At 42.0% G+C, this 26,566-nt stretch overlaps 1 protein-coding gene across 1 annotated transcript in view; it reads right to left on the bottom strand.

Moving 5' to 3' along the window:
* The window catches only part of LOC114140870 (vang-like protein 1), a 44,520-nt gene extending 21,994 nt beyond the window's left edge, over positions 1-22,526 (bottom strand). The window contains exons 1-3 of the mRNA XM_028011158.1: positions 22,375-22,526; positions 10,368-10,647; positions 2,171-2,297 (exon numbers count right to left, since the gene is read on the bottom strand). Coding sequence (XP_027866959.1) covers positions 2,171-2,297; positions 10,368-10,438 — 198 coding nt within the window. The 5' untranslated portion in view covers positions 10,439-10,647; positions 22,375-22,526. The remainder of the gene's footprint in view (positions 1-2,170; positions 2,298-10,367; positions 10,648-22,374) is intronic.
* Positions 22,527-26,566: the final 4,040 nt, after the last annotated feature.

Raw genomic sequence — 26,566 nt, 5'->3', positions numbered from 1 at the left:
GACAAGGATTTTAGTTTATTATGATTGTAGACACAAGTCTGATGAAAAGGATGGAGCTGTTCTACTTTTTTATTTGACACACTAAAGCATTTGTTGATTCTGGATAAAAAATATTTCCTCCAGTTGCCAAAATGAACACAAGTGATGTCATGTCTTATTTAAATGTTGTGTGGGAGTCTGTCTGCTGACGCTGTTACTAATCAGACTGACTCGAAAGCAGATGTTCATCCAAAACAGACCGCATGAGTCAGCAAATGTTAGACATGAAACAAGCGCACATAGGTGGGGCTAATTTTTAGAAAAAAATAATAATGACAACCAATAGTGAGTTTGGAGGAGCTGCTGAGATGTACTGCTCAAGTGGAAGGATCTGTCAGCAAACTCAGCGTCTATATAGAATATAGAAGAGTGAAGTATTTGCTAAAAGATGATCATTTTAAGTTTGGCACCAGATGCTGAGGTAGATGGAACCACCAATTCATAAAACTTTGCATATTTTGGCCAACATGCAAAATGCTGTGTGTGTTGGAAATATAACGCTGACTGGATGCTATCCATTCTTACAGCGAAACACGGTGGTGGCAGCATCATGCTTTGAGAATGAAAAAGAAAAGAGAAAAAAACAGAAAGATAGATAGAAACAAGACAAAAGACAAAGAAAAAAGACAGAAAGGAAGGGAGAAAGACAAGAAACAGAAAGAAAGAAAAACAGAAAAGAAAAAGACAGAAAAGATAAAGAAAAAAGAGAAAAAAGAGAAAAAGACCAGAAAGAAAAAGACAGAAAGACGAGGAAGAAAGAACGAAAAAACAAAAGAAAGAAAAAATGAAAAAAACAAAAGAAAGAGAAAAAACTGAATAAAGACAGGAAGACAATAAAACAGAAAAGCAGAAATAAAAGACAGAATGAAAGACAAAGGAAAAGAAAGGAAGAGAAAGAGAAATGAGCAAAGAGACAGAAAGAAAAGAGAAATGCAAAGAAAGACATAAAGAGAAAGAAAGGCTGACAAAACAACAGAGAAAAAGACGAGTAAAGACAGTCAGAAAGACAGAATACTACTGAGAAAAATATAAAATTAATATTATTCAATTTCAGACAGTTAATCTCAGAAAGAATTTAATTTCAATGAACAAAAGGAAGGATTTCTCTCCACTGCTCAGGTCATGAAGGCCAAACTACGTCAGAAACATCCCTGGATCTGAAAGTCTGTTTATTTTGGCCAAGTGAGAGGAAAGTTTAGAAAAACCATCACATCAGGAGCAACTATCACTAAAACAGCCACAACAACGTGAGTGTAACTGATCTAAGATTCAGGATCAGAAGATTATTATTCAGCAGCAACAAAACTGGGTCAGCTTAAACTCTGACTGAACTGAAATAGAAACACAATTCTGATTTCTAAAAGCTTTTTTCCCCATCCATCATACCTGAATGTGTCTAAGCAGCAGCGCTTTAAAGGTTGAAAACAGGACAGACTAGCAGCTCTCAGGTTTGCAGAGTTGCTGTTGTTGGACTGAGGTTGTTTGTAGCCCTGCAGTGAAACCTCTGCAGTCGCGTCTCAACACGCCGGCCGAGGCGCTGCTCTCTGATCCACCTGTCAGCTGGCTTTTATCTCAGTCCAAGCAACACAATCTGATCCAGATTTTAAGTTTAAACACGAGCAGGTAGAAACTAAATGCCAATCCCAAACATCCAGAATCCTACCTTAAACGTGTTCTTTTCCAAATAATCCATCACATAATCCATCATTTGCGCCTGCAGACACCCGAGTCCACATGATTTCAGGGTTTTTCTATTAGACTGATGGCAAAAAGCTGCAGCTTCGGCTTTGGCTTGGCCTGGTCCATTCTACAGGGGTTCTAACTGGTCGCCTGGTGTCACACTGACCCGGTTCCTGCAGCTAAACCCAGAATCTGCTGAGTCCACAAACAGGATCAAGCAGAGATCTGCTATCAGCCGAGGCGGCGTTCTGCCTGCGGATCCCGTTTGTCTGCTCCAGACTTCCTGTTGGGTTCACCGGAAAGTGGGCCGGCCCGACGCACCAGATGGCCCGTCGCAGCCCGACACTCCCTCCAGCTCATTTAACCGATAAATCTCCTCAAATCCCCTCTAAATCAGAGCGGCCGGCTCATGCAGCTTACAGCGGTTGGTGGGTGAACGGCGCCATCTTACCTGGACCTGCTCGCCCCGCAGCGAGGAATCGCCCAGCAGCGGCTCGGCGGGCGGCGTGTTGATGGTGACGGACTTCTCCGAACGACTGTCTTTGCTGCGTGACTTGTGCCGGTCCCGACTTCGCTCCCTGGAAGAAGAAAAACAAAAGAATCTTGTTGGGCCCCATCGTTCCTCTTGTTTCACTCCATCTGTGTGACCTTTAACCCCGATGAGTAAGAATAACAACGAGAGAAGCAAAGTAGATGCTAACAACAATGAGAGAAAATCAATTTGAACTTTCTATCAATTGTTTTTTTTATTGGTAATTTCAACAATTTTATGGTCAAAATTTCAGAATTTATGCATTTTGTGTTGGAAAAACCGAGATGAGCCAGTGCAGTACTGTGCCTCACCTCTAGGGGTGCTGTTTCACACAAGTGAATGAAGCAAGCATTTGGTACATGTGTACCTGTTTAATTACACATTGACATTCCAGTCTGTTTGATATATTTCATGAATGTGTGTGACATATTTAAATGCGGCAGAAAGTACCGTGCCTCACTGATAGGGGGCAGTGCTGAGCCCAATAGACACAACAAGCAACAAGTGCTCTTCTTCTACGTATTTAAAAGTACAGACGGAACAAAACCGTTCAAGGCTGCTCTCTTTGGCAGCCAGATTTTAGAATCTGTCAGAAAATGAAAGAAAATGACCTTATTAAATATTATTTTATCTGTCTTCCTATTAGAAGAATTAATTAGTTATGATTAAAATACAGTTTCTGGTGGAGTTTGTGCCTCTCCAGTCATTAATCCAGCATAGAGCATGAACGGCAGGTAACCTGATCCCCACGTGGCCCGATTCCCCCACTCACTTGTTCCATTAGCGGAGGAAAACCTCGCTAATCCCTCATCTGTTTCCTTCGCCTGCAGGCTCTAAGGTAAAGCTACGGCGCAGAATAAACTAAAAAACTGTCTGAGTAGGACAGTATATGCTCCATGTCTCATTACAACCACAGATCCTAATAAATTTTCTGGAATTGTATGTGACTGACCAACTAAACCACCAAATATCAGAAAAGGATTACAGTGAAGCACGGAAGTGGCAGTATGATGGTGCAGGGAAGCCTTTCTTCATCAGATTTAATGGGAAAACGGAGATAAGTGCAGGAAAAATTGATACAGCTACAATCATCCAGCATGATTTTTTTTGTGACAAATTGTGATCTTTTCACCGAAATAAAAAAAAAAAGAAATTTGCACCACTGTCCAGCTGTGGTACGATCTGAACAGGCATGTCGCTTTTTATCCGGCTTTTACATTATTGACCTGAGACATGCTAGACGCTGTAAATTAAAATTTTCTGCAAAGCACGCCACACTTTTTAGATATTTTAAAATCTTTTGAGATATTTTTTCACTTCTGTGAAACCGAAATGAAGCGTTTCTCTGAGTGGCCATATTTCTACCTAACCGAATGCAGTTTAGAGTGGATTGATGCTTTTGATTTGAAAAGCTGCAGGAGCTAGAAAATAATCCAGTTGTTGCCAAATCCAGATTTAATTTGGATTTTAAATATCCAAAATTGTACATTTTTAAATATCTAAAATAAAACACAACAACCAAAAAACAAAAGATAAAATCCACAAACAACCAAAACCATAAATAAAATGGATTATAATCTCTCCCTAAACAAAATTGCCGATAGTCTAAAAGGAAATTATTGAGCTACTTGCTTTTAAACAGCAGCTATAAAAACTATACTTTGAAACTGAAATTATGTCACTGCTGATTCTGACTTTTCTACAAAAGTTGCAGAAAGATGCAAGTCAAACTTTGCTATAAAAAGAAGTTGAGCTTTCTTTTTCATAGCTTCCTCCGTCGCTACTTTGAAACTTTAACATCGGTTCATTTTATTTGTCATTCTATTCCTACAACAGAAATTGTAAAACACAAAGAAAAAAACCCCAATTATAAATAAAAACAAGTGCATAAACAAGATACTATGAGTGTTGGGTAAATCGTAATAAATATAATTATAAAAGTGATTTTGTAAACATTTTGTAAACACCCCGTTTATGGGTTTTTTTCTACGGTGGCCTTGAGGTTCAAACCACTTCAACAAATCAATAAATCTACAAATTACAAAAACACAATAACATTTAGTGTAGTTAGTATTTGTGGAAGTGGTTTGCACCTCAGGGCCACCGTCCTTTGGGGTCGTAACAGAAGTCTGATTGCGGTCGCATTTAATTATTGTAGTAGTTTGAACAACTGCAGAAAATAAAAGAAGAAAAATTGGATTTGAGCAAAAACAAAAAAACTGAATTGAGAATCTGAACGTAGCCTAGCTTACCATCAAGTCTGACTATGAAAGCCTGTGCAGCCATTACTGTGGTCAAAGTTGAAAAACCCATTAAAATAATCAGATCAGCTGCCTGTAAACAGCAACCATCAATAAAAACATCTAGAGTCTCCAAAGCACACAGGATATCCTGGCTGCAGGGGAGAGTGGAGGAAGCCGGGTGATTGACAGCAGTGGAAATACAACAGTTCACCAGAGCCGCTCTGGAAGCGACTACAGGGCGTTTCCAGCCTCTCTTCCTGCACTTCCTTATGAATACGCTCCTGGTTTCCTACAGAAAGTCTCAGCCGCTGTTATACATTCACACAGAAAGAAAGAAAGAAAAAGGGAGCAGAGTTTGAACAGCCTGCAGCTGCGGACTGACATTTTCTTATCATATAAATCCAGCAGATTAGGACGGTGATGGAAGCCTTTAAATACGTTACCACCTTCATTATTACTTTAAATATTATTACAACTGCCCTAATCACTGTGGTGATGGTTATTCTGGAGGGAGAGATCATCAGTCAAACGCTGGCACTGATTGTTGCTGATTAATTGGAGCGGAGCGCTGTGGAAGAAGCAGCAGCGGCGCTCGCTGAAGACTTCAAAGTCTATATGAAAATCAGGAGAAACGCTGGGGAACATCAGGAAGCTGCTACCAAGGAGAATCAGGGAGGAGGAAGTGACAAAAGACACTTCAAAATACCCGAGTAAGAGGATTCAACTTGGCCTTCTGCATGTAACTGATCGAGGCGCAAAATAAAAGTCAAAACACCTTCAGAATGAAGTTTTTCTTTTATAAAACCTTCATATACACATGCAGCCTATATTTGCGCACTTATAGCTAAACTAACACAGCGGTGGTAGATTAGCTGCCGCTGCTATTAGCTAATATAACACTGCTGTGGCAGGCTAGCTAATTTAAGCACCTGCTCTACTGATGATCTGTCATAGTTGGTGTATTTAAGTCATCTTTTTTTATTTTGTAACTGAACTGAAACCGAATTCCACAGCACATCTACATGTTAAGGTTGTCATAGTCAAGCTAGCATAAGTGAGCTACTTCCCTCCTCCTCACTATTGTTTTCTGAATTAAAACATTTTCTTGACCTTGTTATTTAGTTGTTGTAGTGTTGGCAATTAGTAGCAAAGCACTTTGTCCCTTTTTTGTTTATATATCATATGTACATTTAAAATTTAGCATGTTCTGTTGGCAACTTAACAGCTATAACCAATGCTAGTCATTGTTAGCGAGCAGCTTCTTGCCTCCAGCAGGAAGATGGAGATCTTGTGCATGTGTGACATCACTCTGCAACGGGTCTATAGTTTGGCCTTCAAGCATAATGCTTCAGATACGATTTGAACAGCAGGACACAGCTTAACGTCAGGTAATTTTTCTGTTGAGTCATTTTTGGGTTGCATTTTCAGATGAGTGTATTAAAATGATTCATCTGATAAAAACAAGCCCACCACCACGGTTTAAAAACACCCTGTTCTGCCTAAACAATCTGCCACACCTTCACCTTCTCCACTGCGCATATTAATCTCTTCTATAAAATCACCTCTCCACCTTTCCCACAGCCTCATCAGCATGCAGCTGGCTGCTTTGGTTTGCCACCATGCCGAGCTCCGGTTTGATTAATGGATCCTGACTTTTCGGCGTGGATCCCGGAAATGACTGTGGCTTCTTGGAAAGGCTAAAGTGGAAGAATTAGAGAAGGGGCTTTGCGAGAGCTGGAAAAACCTGGCAAACTGGGGAAGAAGCATCACTTCCTCCACGATCTGAGGCCGACTCCTGAAATAGCGCGGCCAACCAGGGTGACATGCCAGACTCTCTGTGGATCAAAATGTCCATCTCTTCTTCTCTGGCATTGCAACCAGGACACCTGCAAGCCAGAACTGGAGGGCAACACAATCATCTAAACTCATGCATTTGGGTAAATTTGAATGAAAACTTTGGAAATGATGGCACTTTCTCTCTTTTTTATTTTTAAAGATTGAGTAAAACAACATTTCATTTTGTTTAATACCATCATCACAATCATCAAGCAAATATATTGATCAATGTTCCAGTTATTATGAATCAAAGTCATCTCTAAACAGGTGGGTTTTTAGCCTTAATTCACATGAACTCAGTGTTTCCTGTAAGTTTCTTCCAGACTTGTGTTGCATAGAAGCTGAATGTTGCTTCACCATGTTTGGTTCTTCAGCTTAAGGACTTTAGAAATGGAATGATGTGCTCCATCTTCCTGGTTTTAGTCAGAACGCCAGCAGCAGTGTTCTGTATCTGATTAATTTTTTTTTAGCCAGACCTTTGAAAACACTGTTACAGTAATCAATGTAACTAAATATAAATGCATTGATGTGTTTCTTTCTGCTTAGAAATTAAGTCTTTTAATTCTAGAAATGTTCTTCAGGTAGTAGAAGGCCGACTTTGTAACTGTCTTTATGTGTCCCTGAAGGTTCCAGTCACATTTCAGACCTGATCTTTAGTTTCCAGCTGTAATAACTAAAACTATGAGCTGATTGTAGATCATCCCTTCAATTTTGCTTCTCTTCTGATTTGTTCTAAGCATCAGTTCAGTGTTTGGATGTAGAGCATCTGCGTAGTTATGGTAACTAATCAAACTTTTTGTTATAACAGGGGCTTGCAGGAGCATGTAGATATTAAATATGAGGGATGCCAGGATTGGACCTTGTGGAATCCAACATGTGATTTATCTGATCAGATGAGACGTTACCTATCGACACAAAGAAGTCCCTGTTCTTTACGTATTGTCTTTAGTTAGAGAGAGTTTTTAATTCAATTTGCTTCCAAACTAAAAATCAACCAACTGAAACATTTAGCTTTTAAAAACAGGTTCTCCTCAGCCTGCAGGTGCCATTACAGCTGCAGATGCATAAATTAGCCACAGCTTCCCGGCCCCATCTCAACGCTGAGTCCTGCTCTGTAAATTGGACTAATACCAATGAAATGAACTAATTTTCCACATGAGCAGCTGCTAATATGAGATGTTCAACTAACCAATTATTTAAAGAGTCACTACTGAAAGGAGGAAAGGACTCAAAAAACAAAAACCTACATTAGTTTTTTTAATGCTCCAAATAATAGGCTGTGGTTGTAAAAAGACAAAATATAGAAAAACTTTAACATCCAAAGGCACCAAAGAGAAATAAGAAATGTAGCAGCTCGTATTTGTCGGGATCTGGCATCAGAGTAATTAGACAGCAGCAATCTGGAGTGTAAAGAGATTACCTTCAGAAGAGCAAGCAAAGGAAACAATCTAGGTTTTGTTTATGAAATCAGGGGACAGCCCGAGGTTTTGGCACCGGGAGGAAGAACAGAGGAGAGCGATGGAGCCTGGATGTGGGGCCCATATGCTCTTTTCAGGTGAGAGGAAGGGCACCTTCAGAGGAAAACTTGTATTTGGGGAATGTGAGTGACACACCTGCAGCAAAGTTATTATAGTTAACTAAAACCAATGAAATAATGAAAACTGAAATTGAGAAAACATTTTAATTAATTGGTAATTAATGGGGGGAAAGTGTAACTAACTGGATCTAAAACATACTGAAATTATAGATATAACATCCTTCATTTTTGTGTTTATGAATCCATTTATTAGCCTTTTGAACTGATGTAAAATTATTATTTTTTCTCACACATATTTGCACATATTCTCCATATCCTACCATTTAAACTAGTCTGCAAAATGGCGACAGCAAAAGTTGGGATAAAACGCCAGAGTCAGTTGGTTGTTCAACAATAATTGATCACATGTTATATATATATTTTAATGGTATCGTCTGTTGAGTATTCACTATCTAATCAATGTAAACATAATCACAATACTTTCACCTGTTTGAATTCTGCACATAAAAATGAACCAGAGTATGAAAGGAATAAAACTACTAATATAACTGATAAGGACTGAACTAAAACTAAACAATATTTGACCAATAATAGCTATAAAACACACAAAAAAAGTAAAGCTAACTGAATTTGACAAAAACATGGAGAAGCAGCATTCAGCTTCTATGTTCCACAAATCTGAAAAATGCATAACAGCTGAAACACTGACTTCCTATAAATCCAGACTCAATATCCACCTGTTTAGATTTGCTTTTGAAATATTAATATTAGTCGTTTTTTTTGTGTTTTTATGATTTGGTTAATTGGAAAGTCACAACAAAGTAAACTATAATGAAAAACCCAAAACCACTACAACCCGGTCTGTCCTGCTGAACGTGGCAGGAGATTCAGGAGAAAGAGGAGCTGCAGACGACATGAGAGGCAACAGGTGGCAGTAGGAGAGGGAGGGAAGCAGGGCGGCATGCGACAGGCAATCCGGCAGCGCCGTCAGTCAGTGAGGCCTCCTCCGCACCTGTCCTCCCTGTTCCCCCCCACCAAACCTGTCAACCACGTCCATTTGGGTTCTGACAGACTGATGTCCCTCATGGGACTATGAGTCTGCAGAGACGTGAGAGAGGAGGAGAAGTAGAAACTCTGGCTGGTTGATCATCAAGAACTTCTTGGTTTTATCTCTGATTCTAGTCTGGTTGGTCTGCTTAGTTATTACACTGCAAAAACACTAAATCTTACCAAGTATTTTTGTCTTTGTACACTTGAAATAAGACAAAACTGACTCACAAGTAACTTTCCAGCAAGATATAGGAGTAAATAATTTCTTAATATTGATGAAAAACTACTAGTTCTTTTTGCAGGCTACTTCTCCTATAACATGGGGAACATGTCTTGTTAAAAGTGAAATAATCTGCCAATGGAACAGGTATTTTATTGAGTTAAAACAAGCTCATATATGTTGCTAAAAAGTTACTTGTAAGTTAGTTTTGCAAAACAGCCGAATCGCTGAGTTTCTTTAAATGTAGACTAAAAATCCACCTGTTTATAGAATCACTTCTGAATCATCATAGGGGTTCAAAAGTCAATTTATCAGTGCTGATTTCCTTCATTTTGGGAGATCGGTGATTGGTCGATACTTAGATGTGAAGCCGATCTTTTCTACCTCATTAAAGGTCTAAAATCAACCGCTGTCATCTTCTCTTCTGCAGTGAGAGGTTTGAATGTTAGTTTGCAGTTAACAATAGTAACCCTGCTGTTGCAAGTCCGTCGACTGTCTTGCTATATTTAGCGACATATCAAAAATAAATCTCAGTATCGGTGAAAATCGGAATCGGCTGGTCAAGATTTTTGAAGATTGTAATTGGCGATAGGCTAGAAAACTGCAATCAGCGCGACCTCTAATAATATATTAAACATTGACCAACATATTTGATGTGTATGACTTTGGTGTGTTTTCTTTATAACTTTGTAATTTTTTCAGATTCACATCACCAGATAAGGAAAAAATGAAGAGAGGAACAAACGATAAATGTAAGGAAATGAAGAAAGACAATCAGAGGACAGAAAGAAAGAAACAGGAATGAATGAAGACAACTGAGAAAGTAAGGACAGATAGAAATGAAGAAAGGAAAGAAAGGCAACAAACAAGGAACTGAAAAAAATGAGTAAGGACACTAGGAGAGACATCGTTAATAGAAAGAGAGAAAGATTTCTAATTTTTAAAAACTCATTTATTCTCTCAGTAGTGAAAGTTCGGTTTCCATAAACAGTTTTGTTTTCCATTTACCAGACCTGGAACTACAAACTAAATTCCAGGCTTTTCCAGGCTGCAGAGGAACCTGGTGGTTGTTTTATGTCCCAAACATCAATATGGCTGAAGAAATGTGGATTTTTTTCCCCCCTCATCAATAATAAATAATCACTTGTCAACAACATCAGTGCCAAATCAAAGCTCATCAGTCCCAGCTTCTCTGGAGGTAAATAATTAACCAGCAGGATTTAGTCTTACCCGTGCCTGTGCGATCCCCGGGAGCGCCCGGAGTAATGGGAATAGCCGGAGTAGGTGGACTCCGTATCCATGGCAACGGAGGCCGGCCGGCTCCAGGCAACGCGGAGGTCGCTCCGCTCGACCGCTGGCAGACGCGGCGGAACCCGGCGCGCTCGTCTCGTTAAGCTCCGAGGCGATCGATCGACCCGCTCAGGAGGCCGGCGGCTTCGGCAGCGGAGAGCTGGTGGCAGCGGTCAGGCTGGAAAGCGACCCTGCGGGCGCCCGCTGCGGAAACATCAACCTGCAGAGAGGGAAAACCAGGACGGGGGAAATTTCAATTCACAACGCGAAAAGAATCCGTCAGAGACTAAGGGAGGTGAGGAGGAGGAAACGGCGTCCGATGGGAGTAAAGATGAAATCAAGCATTCAACTCACATCTGTCCACATCACGCCTGTTTATTCCCTCTCATGCAAAACGCTAGGATGTTGCTCTGCAGCTGCATTATCAATCAGCGTTTCCTGTTCTGACAGAAATGTTACAGCAGCTCCAGCTGAGCACTTCAGATAAAATAAACACTCGAGTCCTGAAAAGAAAAGAAAAGTTCCTCCAATTCATGCAAACGAAGACAATCAGGACCAACGGACGACTGTACGTAAAATCTAAGGCACAACTTCACTGCAGTAACTCTAACAAGTCTATATTCTAAATATGAAGCACCGTTGTTTTCTGCGCTGTTATTCCCCTTTTATTTGAAACCACTTCAGTGGTTGTACAAGCCGGACCAAATGGCAGCAGCCTGCATTCATTGACTGTCTTCTTGATTAACGTCAACCACATCATCTCAACCACCATCATCAATCTGCAATGATAGCTGCACAGGGCAACTCCTGTCCAGTTTGCTGCACCAAGAACTACCAACGGAAACGACACAAACAACCTCTGAAGACAAGAGGCAACACAAAATGCAAACAAAAATGCTGTGGTGTCCAAATTTAGCAGCTGTAAGATTTCCCTTTTCTCTTTGGTAAAACACCCCGACCCATTTCTCCTGCTAGCGCTAAAGTCTCACATTAGTTTTGGTTCTGTTGACCCTGTCCTGCGCTGTAGTTCACGTCCTGCTTTTGGAGCGTAAGTTCACTTTAATCGAATGGAAACCAAGTTTTCACAGCAGTTCGATGGTGAATTCATGCTTCCACAAACAAACAAGACTTTCTTGACAAACAGACGAGCGTTTGACTGGTGTGAAGGCCTCTTATGATGCTAAGATACTAAACAATTTAAATCAACTTGCCCAACACTAGAAAGAAATATTCAAGAAAAATTATGCCAGAACCTTCGTATCCAAATAGTCTAAATCTCCAACAAGTCAATACCTAGACAGGATCTCCAGAAGCCCCACCTCAGCTTTAAACAACTCAGACTCAAAGCAGAACCTTAATTCTGTTCGCCATAGTGTTCAAAACTATGTTAAGGAGTGCTCTGGTTTTGCTGCAATCAGAGGAAGTGGGTAAACATGATTTGTAAATCACTAAGATCAGCATGAGAGCTGGGAAGAGGTGTTCGAGTGGCGCATTTGGCTCAGGGTCAAATTTAACTGCATATTTCTGAGGGATGGCAAAGCGTGAGTCACAGATACCTTGAGGCATGCTTTGATGTAGTGAGGGTGCGGGACGCACATGCACACACATAATCACAGCCTCTTACTGCACTGAGGTAGTTAAAATCCAACCAAAATAAGAACCGAATGCAGTTTCTGCAGAGATACGCCTTCCTTCGGCTGCACCCTGGAGTTAGTCCCACGATTAGTCCCAAAAACAAACCTTAATCAGTCAGTACAGGGAGCATGGGTTAAGACTCTGGTGCAGGTTCAGATATTTGAGTCACTCTGTGTCTGTCGCTCTCATGGTTATCACAGGGCTTTGAGGGTTGTGTAACTGCATACTGGGATCCTTGTACTTGTAAATCATTTTAACTACCTGATTCATGCTCCTCCTCCATGGGCTGCCACCTTATCGTGGTGGAGGGGTTTGAGTGCCCCAATGATCCTAGGAGCTATGCTGTCTGGGGCTTCATGCCCCTGGTAGGGTCACCCAAGGCAGACAGGTCCTAGGTGAGGGACCAGACAAAGTGCAGCCCGAAGACCCCAATGATGAAGGAAAACCTTGGACTTGGTGTTCCCTCGCCCGGACGCGGGTCACCGGGGCCCCACTCTGGAGCCAGGCCTGGAGGGGGGGCACGATGGCGAGCGTCTGGTGGCCGGGCTTTTACCCATGGAGCCCGGCCGGGCTCAGCCCGAAGAGGAAACATGGGCCCCCCCTCCCATGGGCCCACCACCCGTGGGAGGGGCCAAAGGGGTCGGGTGCACTGTGTGATGGGTGGCGGCCAAGGGAGGGGACCCTGGCGGTCCGATCCTCGGTTGCAGAAACTGGCTCTTGGGACGTGGAATGTCACCTCTCTGGTGGGGAAGGAGCCGGAGCTAGTGCGTGAGGTCGAGAGGTTCCGGCTAGAAATAGTCGGTCTCACCTCGACGCATGGCTCTGGTTCTGGAACCAGTCTCCTTGAGAGGGGCTGGACATACTTCCACTCTGGAGTTGCCCAGGGAGAGAGACGTCGGGCAGGAGTGGGCATACTTGTTGCTCCCCATCTCGGCGCCTGTACGTTGGGGTTTACCCCGGTGAACGAGAGGGTAGGATCCCTCCGCCTACGGGTGGGGGGACGGGTTCTGACTGTCGTTTGTGCTTACGGGCCGAACGACAGTTCAGATTACCCACCCTTTTTGGAGTCCTTAGAGGGGGTACTGGAGAGTGCTCCTCCTGGGGACTCCCTTGTTCTGCTGGGGGACTTCAACGCTCATGTGGGCAACGACAGTGAGACCTGGAGGGGCGTGGTTGGGAGGAACGGCCCACCCGACCTGAACTCGAGTGGTGTTCTGTTGCTGGACTTCTGTGCTCGCCATGGATTGTCCATAACGAACACCATGTTCAAGCATAAGGGTGTCCATATGTGCACTTGGCACCAGGACACCCTAGGCCGCAGTTCGATGATCGACTTTGTCATCGTTTCATCGGATCTGCGGCCGTATGTCTTGGACACTCGGGTGAAGAGAGGTGCGGAGCTGTCCACTGACCACTACCTGGTGGTGAGTTGGCTCCGGTGGCGGGGGCGAAAGCCGGTCAGACCTGGCAGGCCCAAACGTGTTGTGAGGGTCTGCTGGGAACGTCTGGCGGAATCCCCTGTGAGACGGAGCTTTAACTCCCATCTCCGGCAAAACTTCGAACACGTCCCGGGGGAGGTGGGGGACATGGAGTCTGAGTGGACCGTGTTCCGTGCCTCCATTGTCGAGGCGGCCGATCGGAGCTGTGGCCGCAAGGTTGTCGGTGCCTGTCGCGGCGGCAACCCTCGAACCCGTTGGTGGACACCTTCGGTGAGGGATGCCGTCAGGCTGAAGAAGGAGTCCTATCGAGCCTTTTTGGCCTGTGGGACTCCGGAAGCAGCTGATGGGTACCGGCGGGCGAAGCGGCATGCGGCTCGGGCGGTTGCTGAGGCAAAAACTCGGGTGTGGGAGGAGTTTGGAGAGGCCATGGAGAAAGACTTCCGCACGGCTTCGAGGCGATTCTGGTCCACCATCCGGCGTCTCAGGGGGGGGAAGCGGTGCAGCACCAACACTGTTTATAGTGGGGATGGTGTGCTGCTGACCTCTACTCGGGACGTTGTGGGCCGGTGGGCAGAGTACTTCGAAGACCTCCTCAATCCCACCAACATGCCTTCCACTGAGGAAGCGGAGCCTGGGGACTCTGGGTTGGGCTCTCCAATCTCTGGGGGCGAGGTCGCCGAGGTGGTTAAAAAGCTCCGCGGTGGCAAGGCCCCGGGGGTGGATGAGATCCGCCCGGAGTTCCTTAAGGCTCTGGATGTTGTAGGGTTGTGTTGGTTGACGCGACTCTGCAATATCGCATGGACATCGGGGGCAGTTCCCCTGGATTGGCAGACTGGGGTGGTGGTCCCCCTGTTCAAAAAGGGGGACCGGAGGGTGTGCTCCAATTATAGAGGGGTCACACTCTTAAGCCTCCCTGGCAAGGTCTATTCAGGGGTCCTGGAGAGGAGGGTCCGTCGGATAGTCGAACCTCGGATTCAGGAAGAGCAGTGTGGTTTTCGTCCTGGTCGTGGAACACTGGACCAGCTCTACACCCTCAGCAGGGTCCTGGAGGGTGCATGGGAGTTCGCCCAACCAGTCTACATGTGTTTTGTGGACTTGGAGAAGGCGTTCGACCGTGTCCCTCGGGGAGCCCTGTGGGGGGTTCTCCGGGAGTATGGGGTACCGGGCCCTTTGATACGGGCTGTCAGGTCCCTGTATGACCGGTGTCAGAGTCTGGTCCGCATTGCCGGCAGTAAGTCGGGCTCGTTTCCGGTGAGAGTTGGACTCCGCCAGGGCTGCCCTTTGTCACCGATTCTGTTCATCACTTTCATGGACAGAATTTCTAGGCGCAGCCAAGGTGTTGAGGGGATCCGATTTGGTGGCCTCAGGATCTCATCTCTGCTTTTCGCAGACGATGTGGTCCTTTTGGCTTCATCAGATCGTGATCTGCAGCTCTCGCTGGATCGGTTCGCAGCCGAGTGTGAAGCGGCCGGGATGGGGATCAGTGCCTCCAAATCCGAGGCCATGGTCTTGAGCCGGAAAAGGGTAGAGTGCCTTCTCCGGGTCAGGGGGGGTGTCCTGCCCCAAGTGGAGGAGTTTAAGTATCTCGGGATCTTGTTCACGAATGGGGGAAGAAGGGAGCGGGAGATCGACAGGCGGATTGGCGCAGCGTCTGCTGTCAAGCGGGCGCTGTACCGGTCCGTCGTGGTGAAGAGAGAGCTGAGCCAAAAAGCGAAGCTCTCGATTTACCGGTCGATCTACGTTCCCACCCTCATCTATGGTCATGAGCTTTGGGTCATGACCGAAAGAACGAGATCGCGGATACAAGCGGCCGAAATGGGTTTTCTCCGTAGGGTGGCTGGGCTCTCCCTTAGAGATAGGGTGAGAAGCTCAGTCATCCGGGAGGGACTCAGAGTAGAGCCGCTGCTCCTTCACATCGAGAGGAGCCAGTTGAGGTGGCTTGGGCATCTGGTCAGGATGCCTCCTGGACGCCTCCCTGGTGAGGTGTTCCGGGCACGTCCCACCGGGAGGAGGCCCCGGGGAAGACCCAGGACACGCTGGAGGGACTATGTCTCTCGGCTGGCCTGGGAACGCCTCGGGATTCCCCCGGAAGAGCTGGAAGAAGTGGCCGGGGAGAGGGAAGTCTGGGCCTCCCTTCTGAAGCTGCTACCCCCGCGACCCGACCTCGGATAAGCGGAAGAAGATGGATGGATGGATGGATGGATGATTCATGCTCACATGTTTAGAAATCCACCCTTAACTGGTTCTTAACAGGCAGTCTCACTGGGGATCCCAGAGAGTCCTGCTCAGAGCTTCGTACACTTCAAGATCAGTTTGGGTTCAGGGTGAGAAAAAAGAATCAGTCCAAAGAAAATATCTGGTTATGATCTTAAGTTACTGGTAATTGGACTGAATTTGTATATTCTCTCTCCAGTCATGCACTAAATTTTGTTAAGTTTCAGTGCAAATATTTTAATACACTTGGAACAAGACAAAACTAACTTACAAGTAACTTTTCATCAAGGTATAGAAACGTGTTTTAAGTCAATAAATCTTCACTACTGAAAGTACTAATACTCGTGAAATAATCTGCCAGTGGTACTAGTAGTTTTACAAAAGCAATATTAGAGAATTATTTACTTAAAACAAGCTCTTATATCTTGCTGAAAAGTTGCTTCTAAGTCAGTTTTGTCTTATTACAGGGAACTGAGATATTTTCACAAGAAACTAGACAAAAATGTTTCGCAAGATTGTGTTTTTGCAGTGTTTAGACCAGGGGCGCCCAAAGTCGGTCCAATCAGAGCACTGTAGACGAGAGTCGCAGTCACCCACTCACACTCAAAGATGATCACACATTCTTACATTCTTAAATGGAGTCCATCAAGCTGGAATTAAAACGATAGCTTTTTAATTGCCAAATGAAAACTCTTCCCAGAGCCCATGGTTTGGTGTGAAAGTTTAAATCAAAGCAATTTCCAATATAAACATCTGATTTAATCCTTTTAAAAGCAAGAACACACCTCTAAATGAGGGATTATTCAGGTTAAATAAGTGCAGGATCATGTGTCAACAATAGCAGTTTGTTTAAAAGCTGGTTCTGTATCTGCCACGATGAATTTCCTGAGCTGACCATCTTAGATGCTTCAACTCGTTCTGCAAACGGCAATGCAGTGAGATCTGGCTGTGAGCTTCACACTGAAGTGTAACAGGATACAGCAGAGCTCTCACATGTGGTCTGGTAAGTGGAACCACTTCAAGTTGGTAAATCGGGAGCTGAAAAGGGAATCTCCTTCTCCTGGAACCAACCCAGGCCCCCCGCTGAGCTGCAGGAGAGTAGCGCCAGCAGCCTGTAGAGCAGAGATGTCAAACTCAGTTTCATTTTGGGCCGTGTTAAAAATCTGAATGTTCTTAAAGGGGCGGTTGTGCCAGAATGTATTGATAAAACCCATTAAACTGTTAAAATATTAGTAAATAACTGCTTGTTTCAGCATTCAATATGTGTTTCTTTTCCCACTGATCAGGATTCTGTGATTTGTTGAAAAACTGGAGGGAATTATTGATGTAATTTGGAGTCTAGCTCTGATGGGCCAGATTTGGCCCCCGGGCCTCGAGTTTGACAAATGTGGCGTAGAGGAAAAGGAGACTAGCAAAATGATTGGCCAGATATCAAGCTTGAGCGATCCTGCTGGATCTTACTAGTTGATCCAAAGTAAAAGGGAGCAGATTTTTTGTTATAAAAATGTTGAAACACACTTAATTACGCCCTACTTTAATCACAACATTAGGCTCAAGATTCTGGGTAAACTTTCTTTGGAGAAAATGTTCTCTCTCACCTTCAGAAAACCTTCCACTAACAGAAGTACAAGGAAATACTTTCATCTTGAGAGGGAAAACAACACCAGAGCCACGGGCCATCTGCTGTCAGCGACCGTAAACTAACAGTCCTGCACAACTTCACTTTACGAATAAAAGCAGCTGGCAGGTCCGATTAGAGCGGCTCAAGTGGATTCATGTAACTGAGTTCACCTTACACCTCAACATGCTGGCAAATTGTCATGCAACTTCAATCAGACACAATTAGTCTGACTACTTTTACTGCTGCAACGAGAGATGAGGATCTTCTCCGGCTTGTTCAAACCAACTGACCTGAAGATAAGTGGAGTTAGAGACTAATCCGACTGATACCTGGAGGTAGTGAAACAACGACTTAGTGCACATGTTTCTAATTGTTACTTTTTCCTGTCCGGTGTCGGATGTGTGATAGGGTGGGGAAGCTTGTCAGACTTAATGATTAGAAAAATATAGAATCAAGATGTTTCAAATTGATAATCTGGTGACATTTGCACCCCCCCCCAAAACAACAAAACACAACGGCGGAACGTGGAGACTAGGGCTGAAACGATTAATCACGATTAATCGATTATTGAATTAATTGTCAACTAGTTTAGCAATCAATTAATCATTAATATGAGTATAAAGACTCAAACAATTCCTATTTACAGAGCAGTAATTAAGCCAAAACTGTGCAAAGATAATACAACCACTTGTTTCTTTAGCTGCAGAAGCATCCGTTGCTACAAATAATCAAAGAATTGCATTTTAGGCTATAAAATGTTTATTTACTTAATTAAAAATGGAATTTAATTATTTTTTTATTTGCATCTTTTTATATATTTCTAATCTTGCAGAAAAAAGTTGGGTGGTTCAATGAAAAATCTGCAAAATTTGTCAATTATTTTATTCAATTAATCATTTAATTGTCAGAATAATCGATTAATGAAATAATTGTTTGACGCAGCCCTACTGGAGACTTCTATCAAACAAAACGGAGCAGATTTATGGTATGTTTGGATTTAAATAAATCTAAAGCAGATCTTAAAAAGTGATGCTACAAGAGAGCATTAAAACTGACTTTTAATACAAATCTTTCCAGCACTTTTGATGATTTTTACATTAAAAAGAAAGTGCAGAGTTTCTAAAGTGATTTTCAGTGTTGGACCAGTTACTTGTTCGGAGATTTTTGGTTGAAATGCTCTTTACGACAGGCTCAAGCTGTAAACTCTCTGGAATGAAGAACCGGTTTGATCTTCCTGTAAAGAAACCTCCAATTATGACTTTCTTATGCTTTCGCAACAAATTACAGCTGAACATTTAACTCCAGAAGAACCCTATTTTATTTCTTCTAATCAAAATCAAATATGACAAAAGCAGCAACATGAACCAAGAAAATAGTCAAACTCAAACATCCTTGTTATTTTAAATGTGTCTGGCAGCACTTCGGACTGAGCTGATTGGGACTAATTTACGAGGATGACCTTTCCAAAGACCGTTCCGGGAAAACTTCAGGAGGCACATGGCTCGGTCACACCCTGCTGGACTTACTGACCCACACTCCCTAAAAGCAGCGATGAACTTTTACAGGCTAGACAGGAGATGCAGCGCTCATGCTGCAGTGCAGGTCACATGATCGGGAGTTACTGAACCATGGAAGTTGACCCGGTCCTAAACATTTGAAGGTGCACACTCTAACTGGGAAGGAGTCACAGAAAGGACAGGAAGAGATCCTCCGGTTTTCTGGTGTACAGTGGCATATTAGGAATCCAACGAACCAGATGAGCCACTCAACCGTGACAAAAAGTGTCAAAGTGTGGGATTACTTGAAACTACATAGAAAAATAAAACAAAATTGGCGTTTTACAACAGCATGTCTTCGAACTCCCCAAAGGGAAACATCCAATATGCATGAAGCATAACACAGGTTGGACTTTATTCGAATGCGACCCCAGGCCACTTGGATATCCGATTCATATGCAATCTTCTCAAATGTGACCTGAATCTGAACGTCCAAGTTGTATTTTTCAGACTGGAAAGTCATTGATATTCGACAAATGTCCCTACTCCTGATGCACACAAGTGGGAAGGAAAACAATCATAACGTACTATAATGAGGATTGAGTTGTTAATATGACGGCTCCAGTCGGACAACAACTTCAAAATCGTAAGCTATGCTCCATCGTTAGCATCCATGTTTACTTACGCTAACACTGAGCGTTACATTTTTTTATGGCGGTTGGCAAAACACTGAGCACGCTCTCCACGTGTGATGATACTGCGTCCTCTACTGCGCATGCGGGACCCTTTCAGCTCACACTGGAGAACCAAAATCCGAACTAAAAAGATCCAATTTGACAAAAAAACAGAAATGGGTCACTTAATGCTGCAGTGTGAACGTAGCCTTAGTTGATTCCATCACCCTAGCTTGAGAGGTTGAGCAGCTAAAGTCTTTCCTCTGCCTTCATCTCCCAGAATGCTGTGCGGTTCTGGTTTGGAGTTCAGTGAAATTATGGAAAGTTCTATCGGACGTATGATCTATAAATATTGATATTGCGTTTATAAAACAAACTCTCAGATCAAATGCAGTTTCTAGTTGTGGGAAGCTGGTAAAATGCCAAAATGATTGAAAAATCTCTCCTGTAGTTATTGACTGGCGTAATAATTAGGACCCGATGTGAGAAAAGACTCTACTCTAAGCTCCCAGCATGCAGTTCATTTGCCCGTCTCAGTGACAGCTCTCCCTCTCACCTCCTGCCCCCATAACACCCTCATAGCGCTGCCTCTATTATCACACCGATAACACATCTCCTCACGCTGTAACAGGACACAACCAGCACATGCAAAACAACGCCTTCACTTGAGCGAATGGGGGCTGCGGCGGGGGGAGATCGTAACTCACCAACGGCAGCGGTCACAAGACATGCCAGGACGAGTCACTGTGGAAGTCCTGACCCGGTCACATGCTCTACGGGACACTGAGGTAATGAAGGCCGCCGATTCTGTGGAATTCAATCAACATTCTCCAGTGTCACCAGATTAAAAGCTGTAGAAGCCAAAGAGAGCAGGGGCTCACACTGGATACTCTGAATCCACATCTGACCAGTTAGGCCTGTTCCTTATCATGCACCTGTGCTAATGTTAATTACAGATCGAGCAAAAGCCATGTCACGGCGACTCGATCCAAACCCGATGCTCCATTCACAGTCGGCCTCTACCTGTTGCATTTTTCAGCCGTTACTAGGCAACTAGTGAGTGCTGATCCTTGCTCAGAGGTCGGATGTTGATGACTGCATGAGCAAGTGTTTAAAAGAAAATGGCAAAGAGAATGTATTTTCCTCTTTTCAGAGCAAATATATTAAATTGCAACCAAAAGAAATTAAAATCAAGAGCATTGAAAACGCAGCGTAATTGAATTGTGAAGTGTCAATCAAAATGAAGGGTGATTGACTGATTTTCCAACGCAATCCACATATTCACTCACTTTTATCAGATAACAAAAGCGTCTTGAAAGATTTCAGGTAAAAAAAAAAAAGATTGACAAAATCTAAGATGGACATTAACATTGGTAGGAAAACTTCTCAGATTGACGGATTATAAATTACAAGTTATACTTCTTCTGCAGCCAACTGGTTGCACTGTATGCTGCTTGAGGGTTTCAGAGTGAAAAGGGACTGAATACAAATGCCTGTCACACTTGTAAATATATTCAGAAAGAAAAATAGAAAATTCTGTGTCACTTCCTTCCAATCGTTTAGATCAGAGTAGATCGGCTTCTTTTTGCCAGCTTCATCCGATCACTAACGTGTTTCTATGTGATGGGTTTTGATTCATTAGATCTGCGTGTGGTTTGTGAGACTAAACTCAAACATTTTGGATAATTTAGGTCAGTTGATGATTCACAAAGGAGGAGAATAATTTCTACACAGAGCACTAGGCCAGTAGTTAGGTTTGGATATCCTATTCCCATTTATAAATGAATTAATAATTTAAAAACTGCTTTACTTAGATTAAAACTAGATTTAGGAAGGGGTAAATACTTTCACAGCACTATATAACCCTAAAGATTTGAAGCTATACAAACTAGATAAGGACTCGATTAGTGACTTTTCTACTACTTAGAAAGAACACTTGTTGCATTACGCCTTATATGAACAAAATTATAACTAAATACATTGAGAATTTGACCATGATGTGTAGTTATAAAGGTTACAAACAAATTATAGGTGAGTTATATGGATTTTAAAGAGTTGAACTGTCTAACCGGGGCAGATTAACCCTGCTTTACCCTACCTGTGACCCGGTGGCGGGCGAACCTGCAGGCAGGAAACTCCCCGGTTTCACCGTGGCCTCCGGTACCCCTCCGCCTCCCCCACCGTCACCTCTTTCGTGGTTTCTCTCACCACAAACATGTTTTTTTTTCTTTATAACACAATTATAACACCAACTACAATTTTAAAAAATATTTTACATCACATTGTCGTGTTCAAATTGTTTTAGAGCTGCTTTTCGGGAACTAGGAGGTCTACATTGCGTTAGTTAGCGTCAACTCCGCCGCCGCAGGTTACAGTTTACAGCAGAGCTGCGGCGCACCAGCCGGGGTTATGCGGATCCATTCAACCGTAAGAAGAAGCACTGTTCACTTTTCCTCTAGTGTCGTAGTGTCTTTTAACACTTTCTTCTCGATTTAGAAGCTTGAAACCTACATATTGTGTTAGCAAGACATTCAACAATGTGTCTAAATGTGAATAAATACGGTTAATCGCCGCTGCCTGTGCGCTCTGTTCCAGTTTCAGGCATTCACATGAAGTTGAAAGCATTCCCTTTCATACAGGTAGGAAAACACACCAAGGGCGTGTTCCTAAGTCTTTCCTTTAAAAACACACACTGAGCCTAAATTCACCCTAATGTTATGTTAGCACAAGCAGCTAGTCGAGCTATCCCACATTTTTAAACGCGTTGGGAATTAACAATGGACATTTATAACACACAAGGCTGAGCTTCACACACATCTGCAGGAACACGCTTGACAGTAAATCAGCTGCTATAAAAACATAACTCACCCCTTATCGGCGGAGATATCATATCAGTGCCGTAGTTAAAAATGTATCCAGTGGTTGTAAAAAATAGTTCGCGGTAAGGTACAGTAGGAAGCAGCCCGTGGAAACCAGGAATCACCCTGGCAGTCAGGAATTTCACAGGGGGCAGAGCTTCTCGGGAAGCCGGAGGGGTGCAGTAACACAACACGGCGGTAGGGGGCGTTTCACGTATACGCCAACAGCTAATACTCTGAGTTGGGTAATAACCAGTTATATTTACTTAAGTAACTTTTGGGAACAAATTATTTTACTTTTACTTGAGTAATTTTATTATGAAGTATCTCTACTCTTTCTTGAGTAAAATTTCTGGATTTTCTACCCACTGAATGAAAAACAAACATGTTTTAACTAGAAATACACCAGACATAGACACACGCCTGCAGTTTTTAAGGTTTTATAAGTTTTATGTTTCATTTGCCTTATATAGACCTTTTGTAATTATGTCATATAAATGAATTATTTAGATTTTGGTCTTTAAAATAACATAATTTCCACATAACTTTATATTTTGGTCTGTTTGATTATGTAATTTTTAAACATTAAATGACTGATGTTTCAATCAGTTACTTCAGTAGCCTTTTTACCAAATTCTTTTCTAATTTTACTTGAATAAAAATATGTTGAAGTAGTGCTACTCTTACTTGAGTGCCATATTTGGGTGCTTTATCCACCTCCAAATTTTATTTTTTACAGGACGGTACATTACAAACACAAATTTTAAAGCGTTTTTGGGTGGATGTTAAGTGATGGATCAACACAAAAGTAGACAATAATTGTGAAGAGGGAGGAAAACAATAATATTTAACATTTGTTCCAAATAAAAATTAAAAACTGGAACAGATAAATTCTGCACTTAAAATTTAACCAAAGTATGAAAACCTAAAAACTTTTAGTATAACTAATAAAAACTAAACGATATGTAACAAATAATAAGTAATAAAAACTAGCAAACACACTCTAAAAACTAACTAAAAATCACAACAAAACTAAACTATAATGCAAAGATAAATGCATTCCAAGGAACTGTATCTTAAGTGCAACAATCCACATGTATCATGTTTCCATGTTTTCGTCACAGTCCATGAGGCAGAATAAAGCAAACAGTTGACACTCGCTCCACGGCAGCACAACAAAGAGTTGAGCGATAACAATCTGGCTTGGACTCAGTCACTGAAAGAGACACAATGAAGCCAGCGAGGCCTTAAGAGCTAACATATTAGTCTTTATTCTCCTCCTCTGATAGTATGAAAACAGCAACATTGTGTAAGATTCTGCTCTGAATTCATGTTTGTGTCATTCAGATGTTTTAAATATACATGATTCAAGTAGGTAGAAGTGATAAAATACAAGGGTGAGTTAGAAAGCTTTCTTTTTCGTACTAGCTACGACTGGATTAACCATTTGGACGATGGGGATTCTGACTTGGCCCAACATCATGTTTGCTTTTCCGCTTGACCCAATTTAGTCTGGACTGTACGTTTTCTCACTCAGGATTCTGATCCATTTGCCTACTGACCATTTTAGGGACACTTAGATTACACAGCAGAAAAATGATCCAAAGCACACCAGTAATTCCTCAGAACGATAATAAACTGAAGGTTTTGGAATGGCCTAGTCAAAGTTCCTACTTAAAACCAATTGAGATGATGTAGCATTACTTTAATCTGACTATGTCAATATTCTGCTTGATTTTTCCTGTTAGTAAAGATAAACAGAATGCTGTACTTCTTAGTAGACTAATTAAGTCGCTGTTTCAGTTAACTTTTTACTTTAGCTTTTTTTTTTCTGTTGTTGAATACTTTGCATCTGCCTAACTAAATCCTGAAGATTGTGCAAGAGTACACTACAAATCTGACGTTTCTTAATTTCTCATATTTCTTTTATTCTTTATTCTGTCACAAAATAAACAAATCTCAGCCTGCTTATAAAACACAAGACAACAGATGCCTCCAGCATTTACATGCCTGTATAAAAATCAATTTTTTCTCCTCCTTTGAACTGCCTCTTTACCATTACTCACAAGCAAACACTTCAATACATCTGATCTGCTGCAGCATAGTGGAGGTCATGACTGGAACATGACCCTTGACCTTCCATGTTTATATTCCCAAGAGGACACCCATCTTATATAAAGGTGAGAGACTGACTTCCATATTAGAACTAATTTTGTGACTATTACAGGTTAGTCAGTTTTTCCATTGCTAGTCATGGTTCTTTAACCAAAAATCCTTATTTGTGATATTGATATAAGCTTAAATGTTTACTTAGAAAAATTATTCTGGATTGAGAAATTTTGCTGTTCAGTCCAAACTGTTGATTGTGAAATGTTTTGTGCTTCAGTTTGTTTACTAAAATTTAATACATTTGTCCAATTCCAACCAATTATTTTAGCATCTCCTAGCTGTTTAATTCACTTAACTTTGTCTTTAAAAATTTGAGCATTCCTCATTAACTTAGTAAAATCATATATTGCTGTTTTATTAGCTCTGAAATGTATTTCAATGTAATTATTTTGAAGCATCTTTTAGCCGTTTATCCTGATTTTCTACTTAAACGTTGATAATTTTTATTAAAGTACATTTAAAAAACTGGTTACAATTTAATTTATTTAAATGTTTTTTAGATGTTAAACATACCAATTTGAAATAATGAAGTAAAATATGAGAAAATGTAAACATTTGAGTATTTTTTCTCCATAGGTACATTTCAAAAACTGGCTTAAATGTAACAAAATTTATTAAATATCTTTAAGTTCCTAAAGTTACACAATTTGAACTCAGAAACAGATTAAAATATACTGTAGAAATTAGGTAAATTGGCCAATTTTATTTATTAAATTGTTACTGTTGTTAACTTGTTACTCTTGTAACAATTTAGCAATTCTTTCCCATTTTCACTGTAAAGTTCAGCTATATTTGTGGAATATGTTTGCTTAGTTTATTAATTTTTCAAGTGTTTAACAATGGAGATTCTAGATGAGAGTTACTGCTGCTTTAAAAATGAATGCCAAAGGATGTTAGTTTAAGATTAGCGTGCCACCATGTGGCAAGAGTCCGCCATTGCATCAGAAGCGGATGACAGATGTAGATAGAATTTCGACATCTGTCTTAAAGTTTGACGTTTAGCTGTTATTTTTTTTATCGTTGAAATTATCCCTTGTGTGTTTTATATCAATTTTATTTATTTTTAAAGAAAAGGGAGGATCGATTAGCTGTAGTGAAAGCTTTGAAATCTTGTTAGCAACTGAATGGAAACGCGAGGCTCGGAGGCACGAGCGACATCCGACCAGCGGCAGCAGAAGCAGGAGCGCGTGCTGTCACTTTTCACGCGGGAAGCGCGCGCAGATGGCTCGTGTTGAGATAGCGAGGCGCTGCCGAGCCGCCCACCCCCCTCCGGAGATCAATTCGATTTGGTGTCCGGAAGATGGATGGATCCCCCCTCAACGACGTGGAGTTTATGAGTTTAGCGGGGTTTTTGGGTAAATAGGGGAGAAAAATGGAAGCGTGTAAAAATGAAGACAAAGTGGGAAGAGATGGAGTTTATGAGACCCCACGCATACATGCAGAGGGAGGGGGTCCACAGCTGGTTTTCACATCATGATCCAGGCCGAATGCAGGGCCGAACCAAGCCTTTTTGGGGCCCTAAGCAGAATATCATTTGGGGGCCCCCATACCAAGATATCAACAGCAAATACTTTTCTTAAGCTGCTCTAAGTGTGTAATATTACTTCCATCCATCCATTTTCTGTACACCCTTGTCCCTAGTGGGGTTGGGAGGGGTTGTTACATTACTTATTCGTTTCAATTAAAAATGACTCTAGTTCATTTTTAAGCCAGTGTTAATTTGGCTATCAATTTTAACCTTACAGGAGTAGCTAACTAAAAAAAAAAACAACTTATTTTGAGTCTCAGAGTGGTATTTAAGAGTACCATTTTCAAATTAACATCAGCTAAACAATAATTTACAATAGTTTGATATCTTAGCAGGAAAAGATTAATCCATTATTTGTGTACCAGCTATAAAAATATATATAGAAATAATTTTTCCATGTGTTATACCATTTAGTTTTATTATTCAATGTTATATACATATATTTTTTTTATGCTTGCTTGGGGCCCTAAGCAGTCGCTTAACTCACATATACCTGTGCATATGT

The sequence above is a fragment of the Xiphophorus couchianus genome, chromosome 24, assembly GCF_001444195.1.
Source record: "Xiphophorus couchianus chromosome 24, X_couchianus-1.0, whole genome shotgun sequence".
Lineage (NCBI taxonomy): Eukaryota > Metazoa > Chordata > Actinopteri > Cyprinodontiformes > Poeciliidae > Xiphophorus > Xiphophorus couchianus.
The sequence above is the reverse complement of the archived record's forward strand: the minus strand, read 5'-3'. Positions and strand labels throughout refer to the sequence as shown.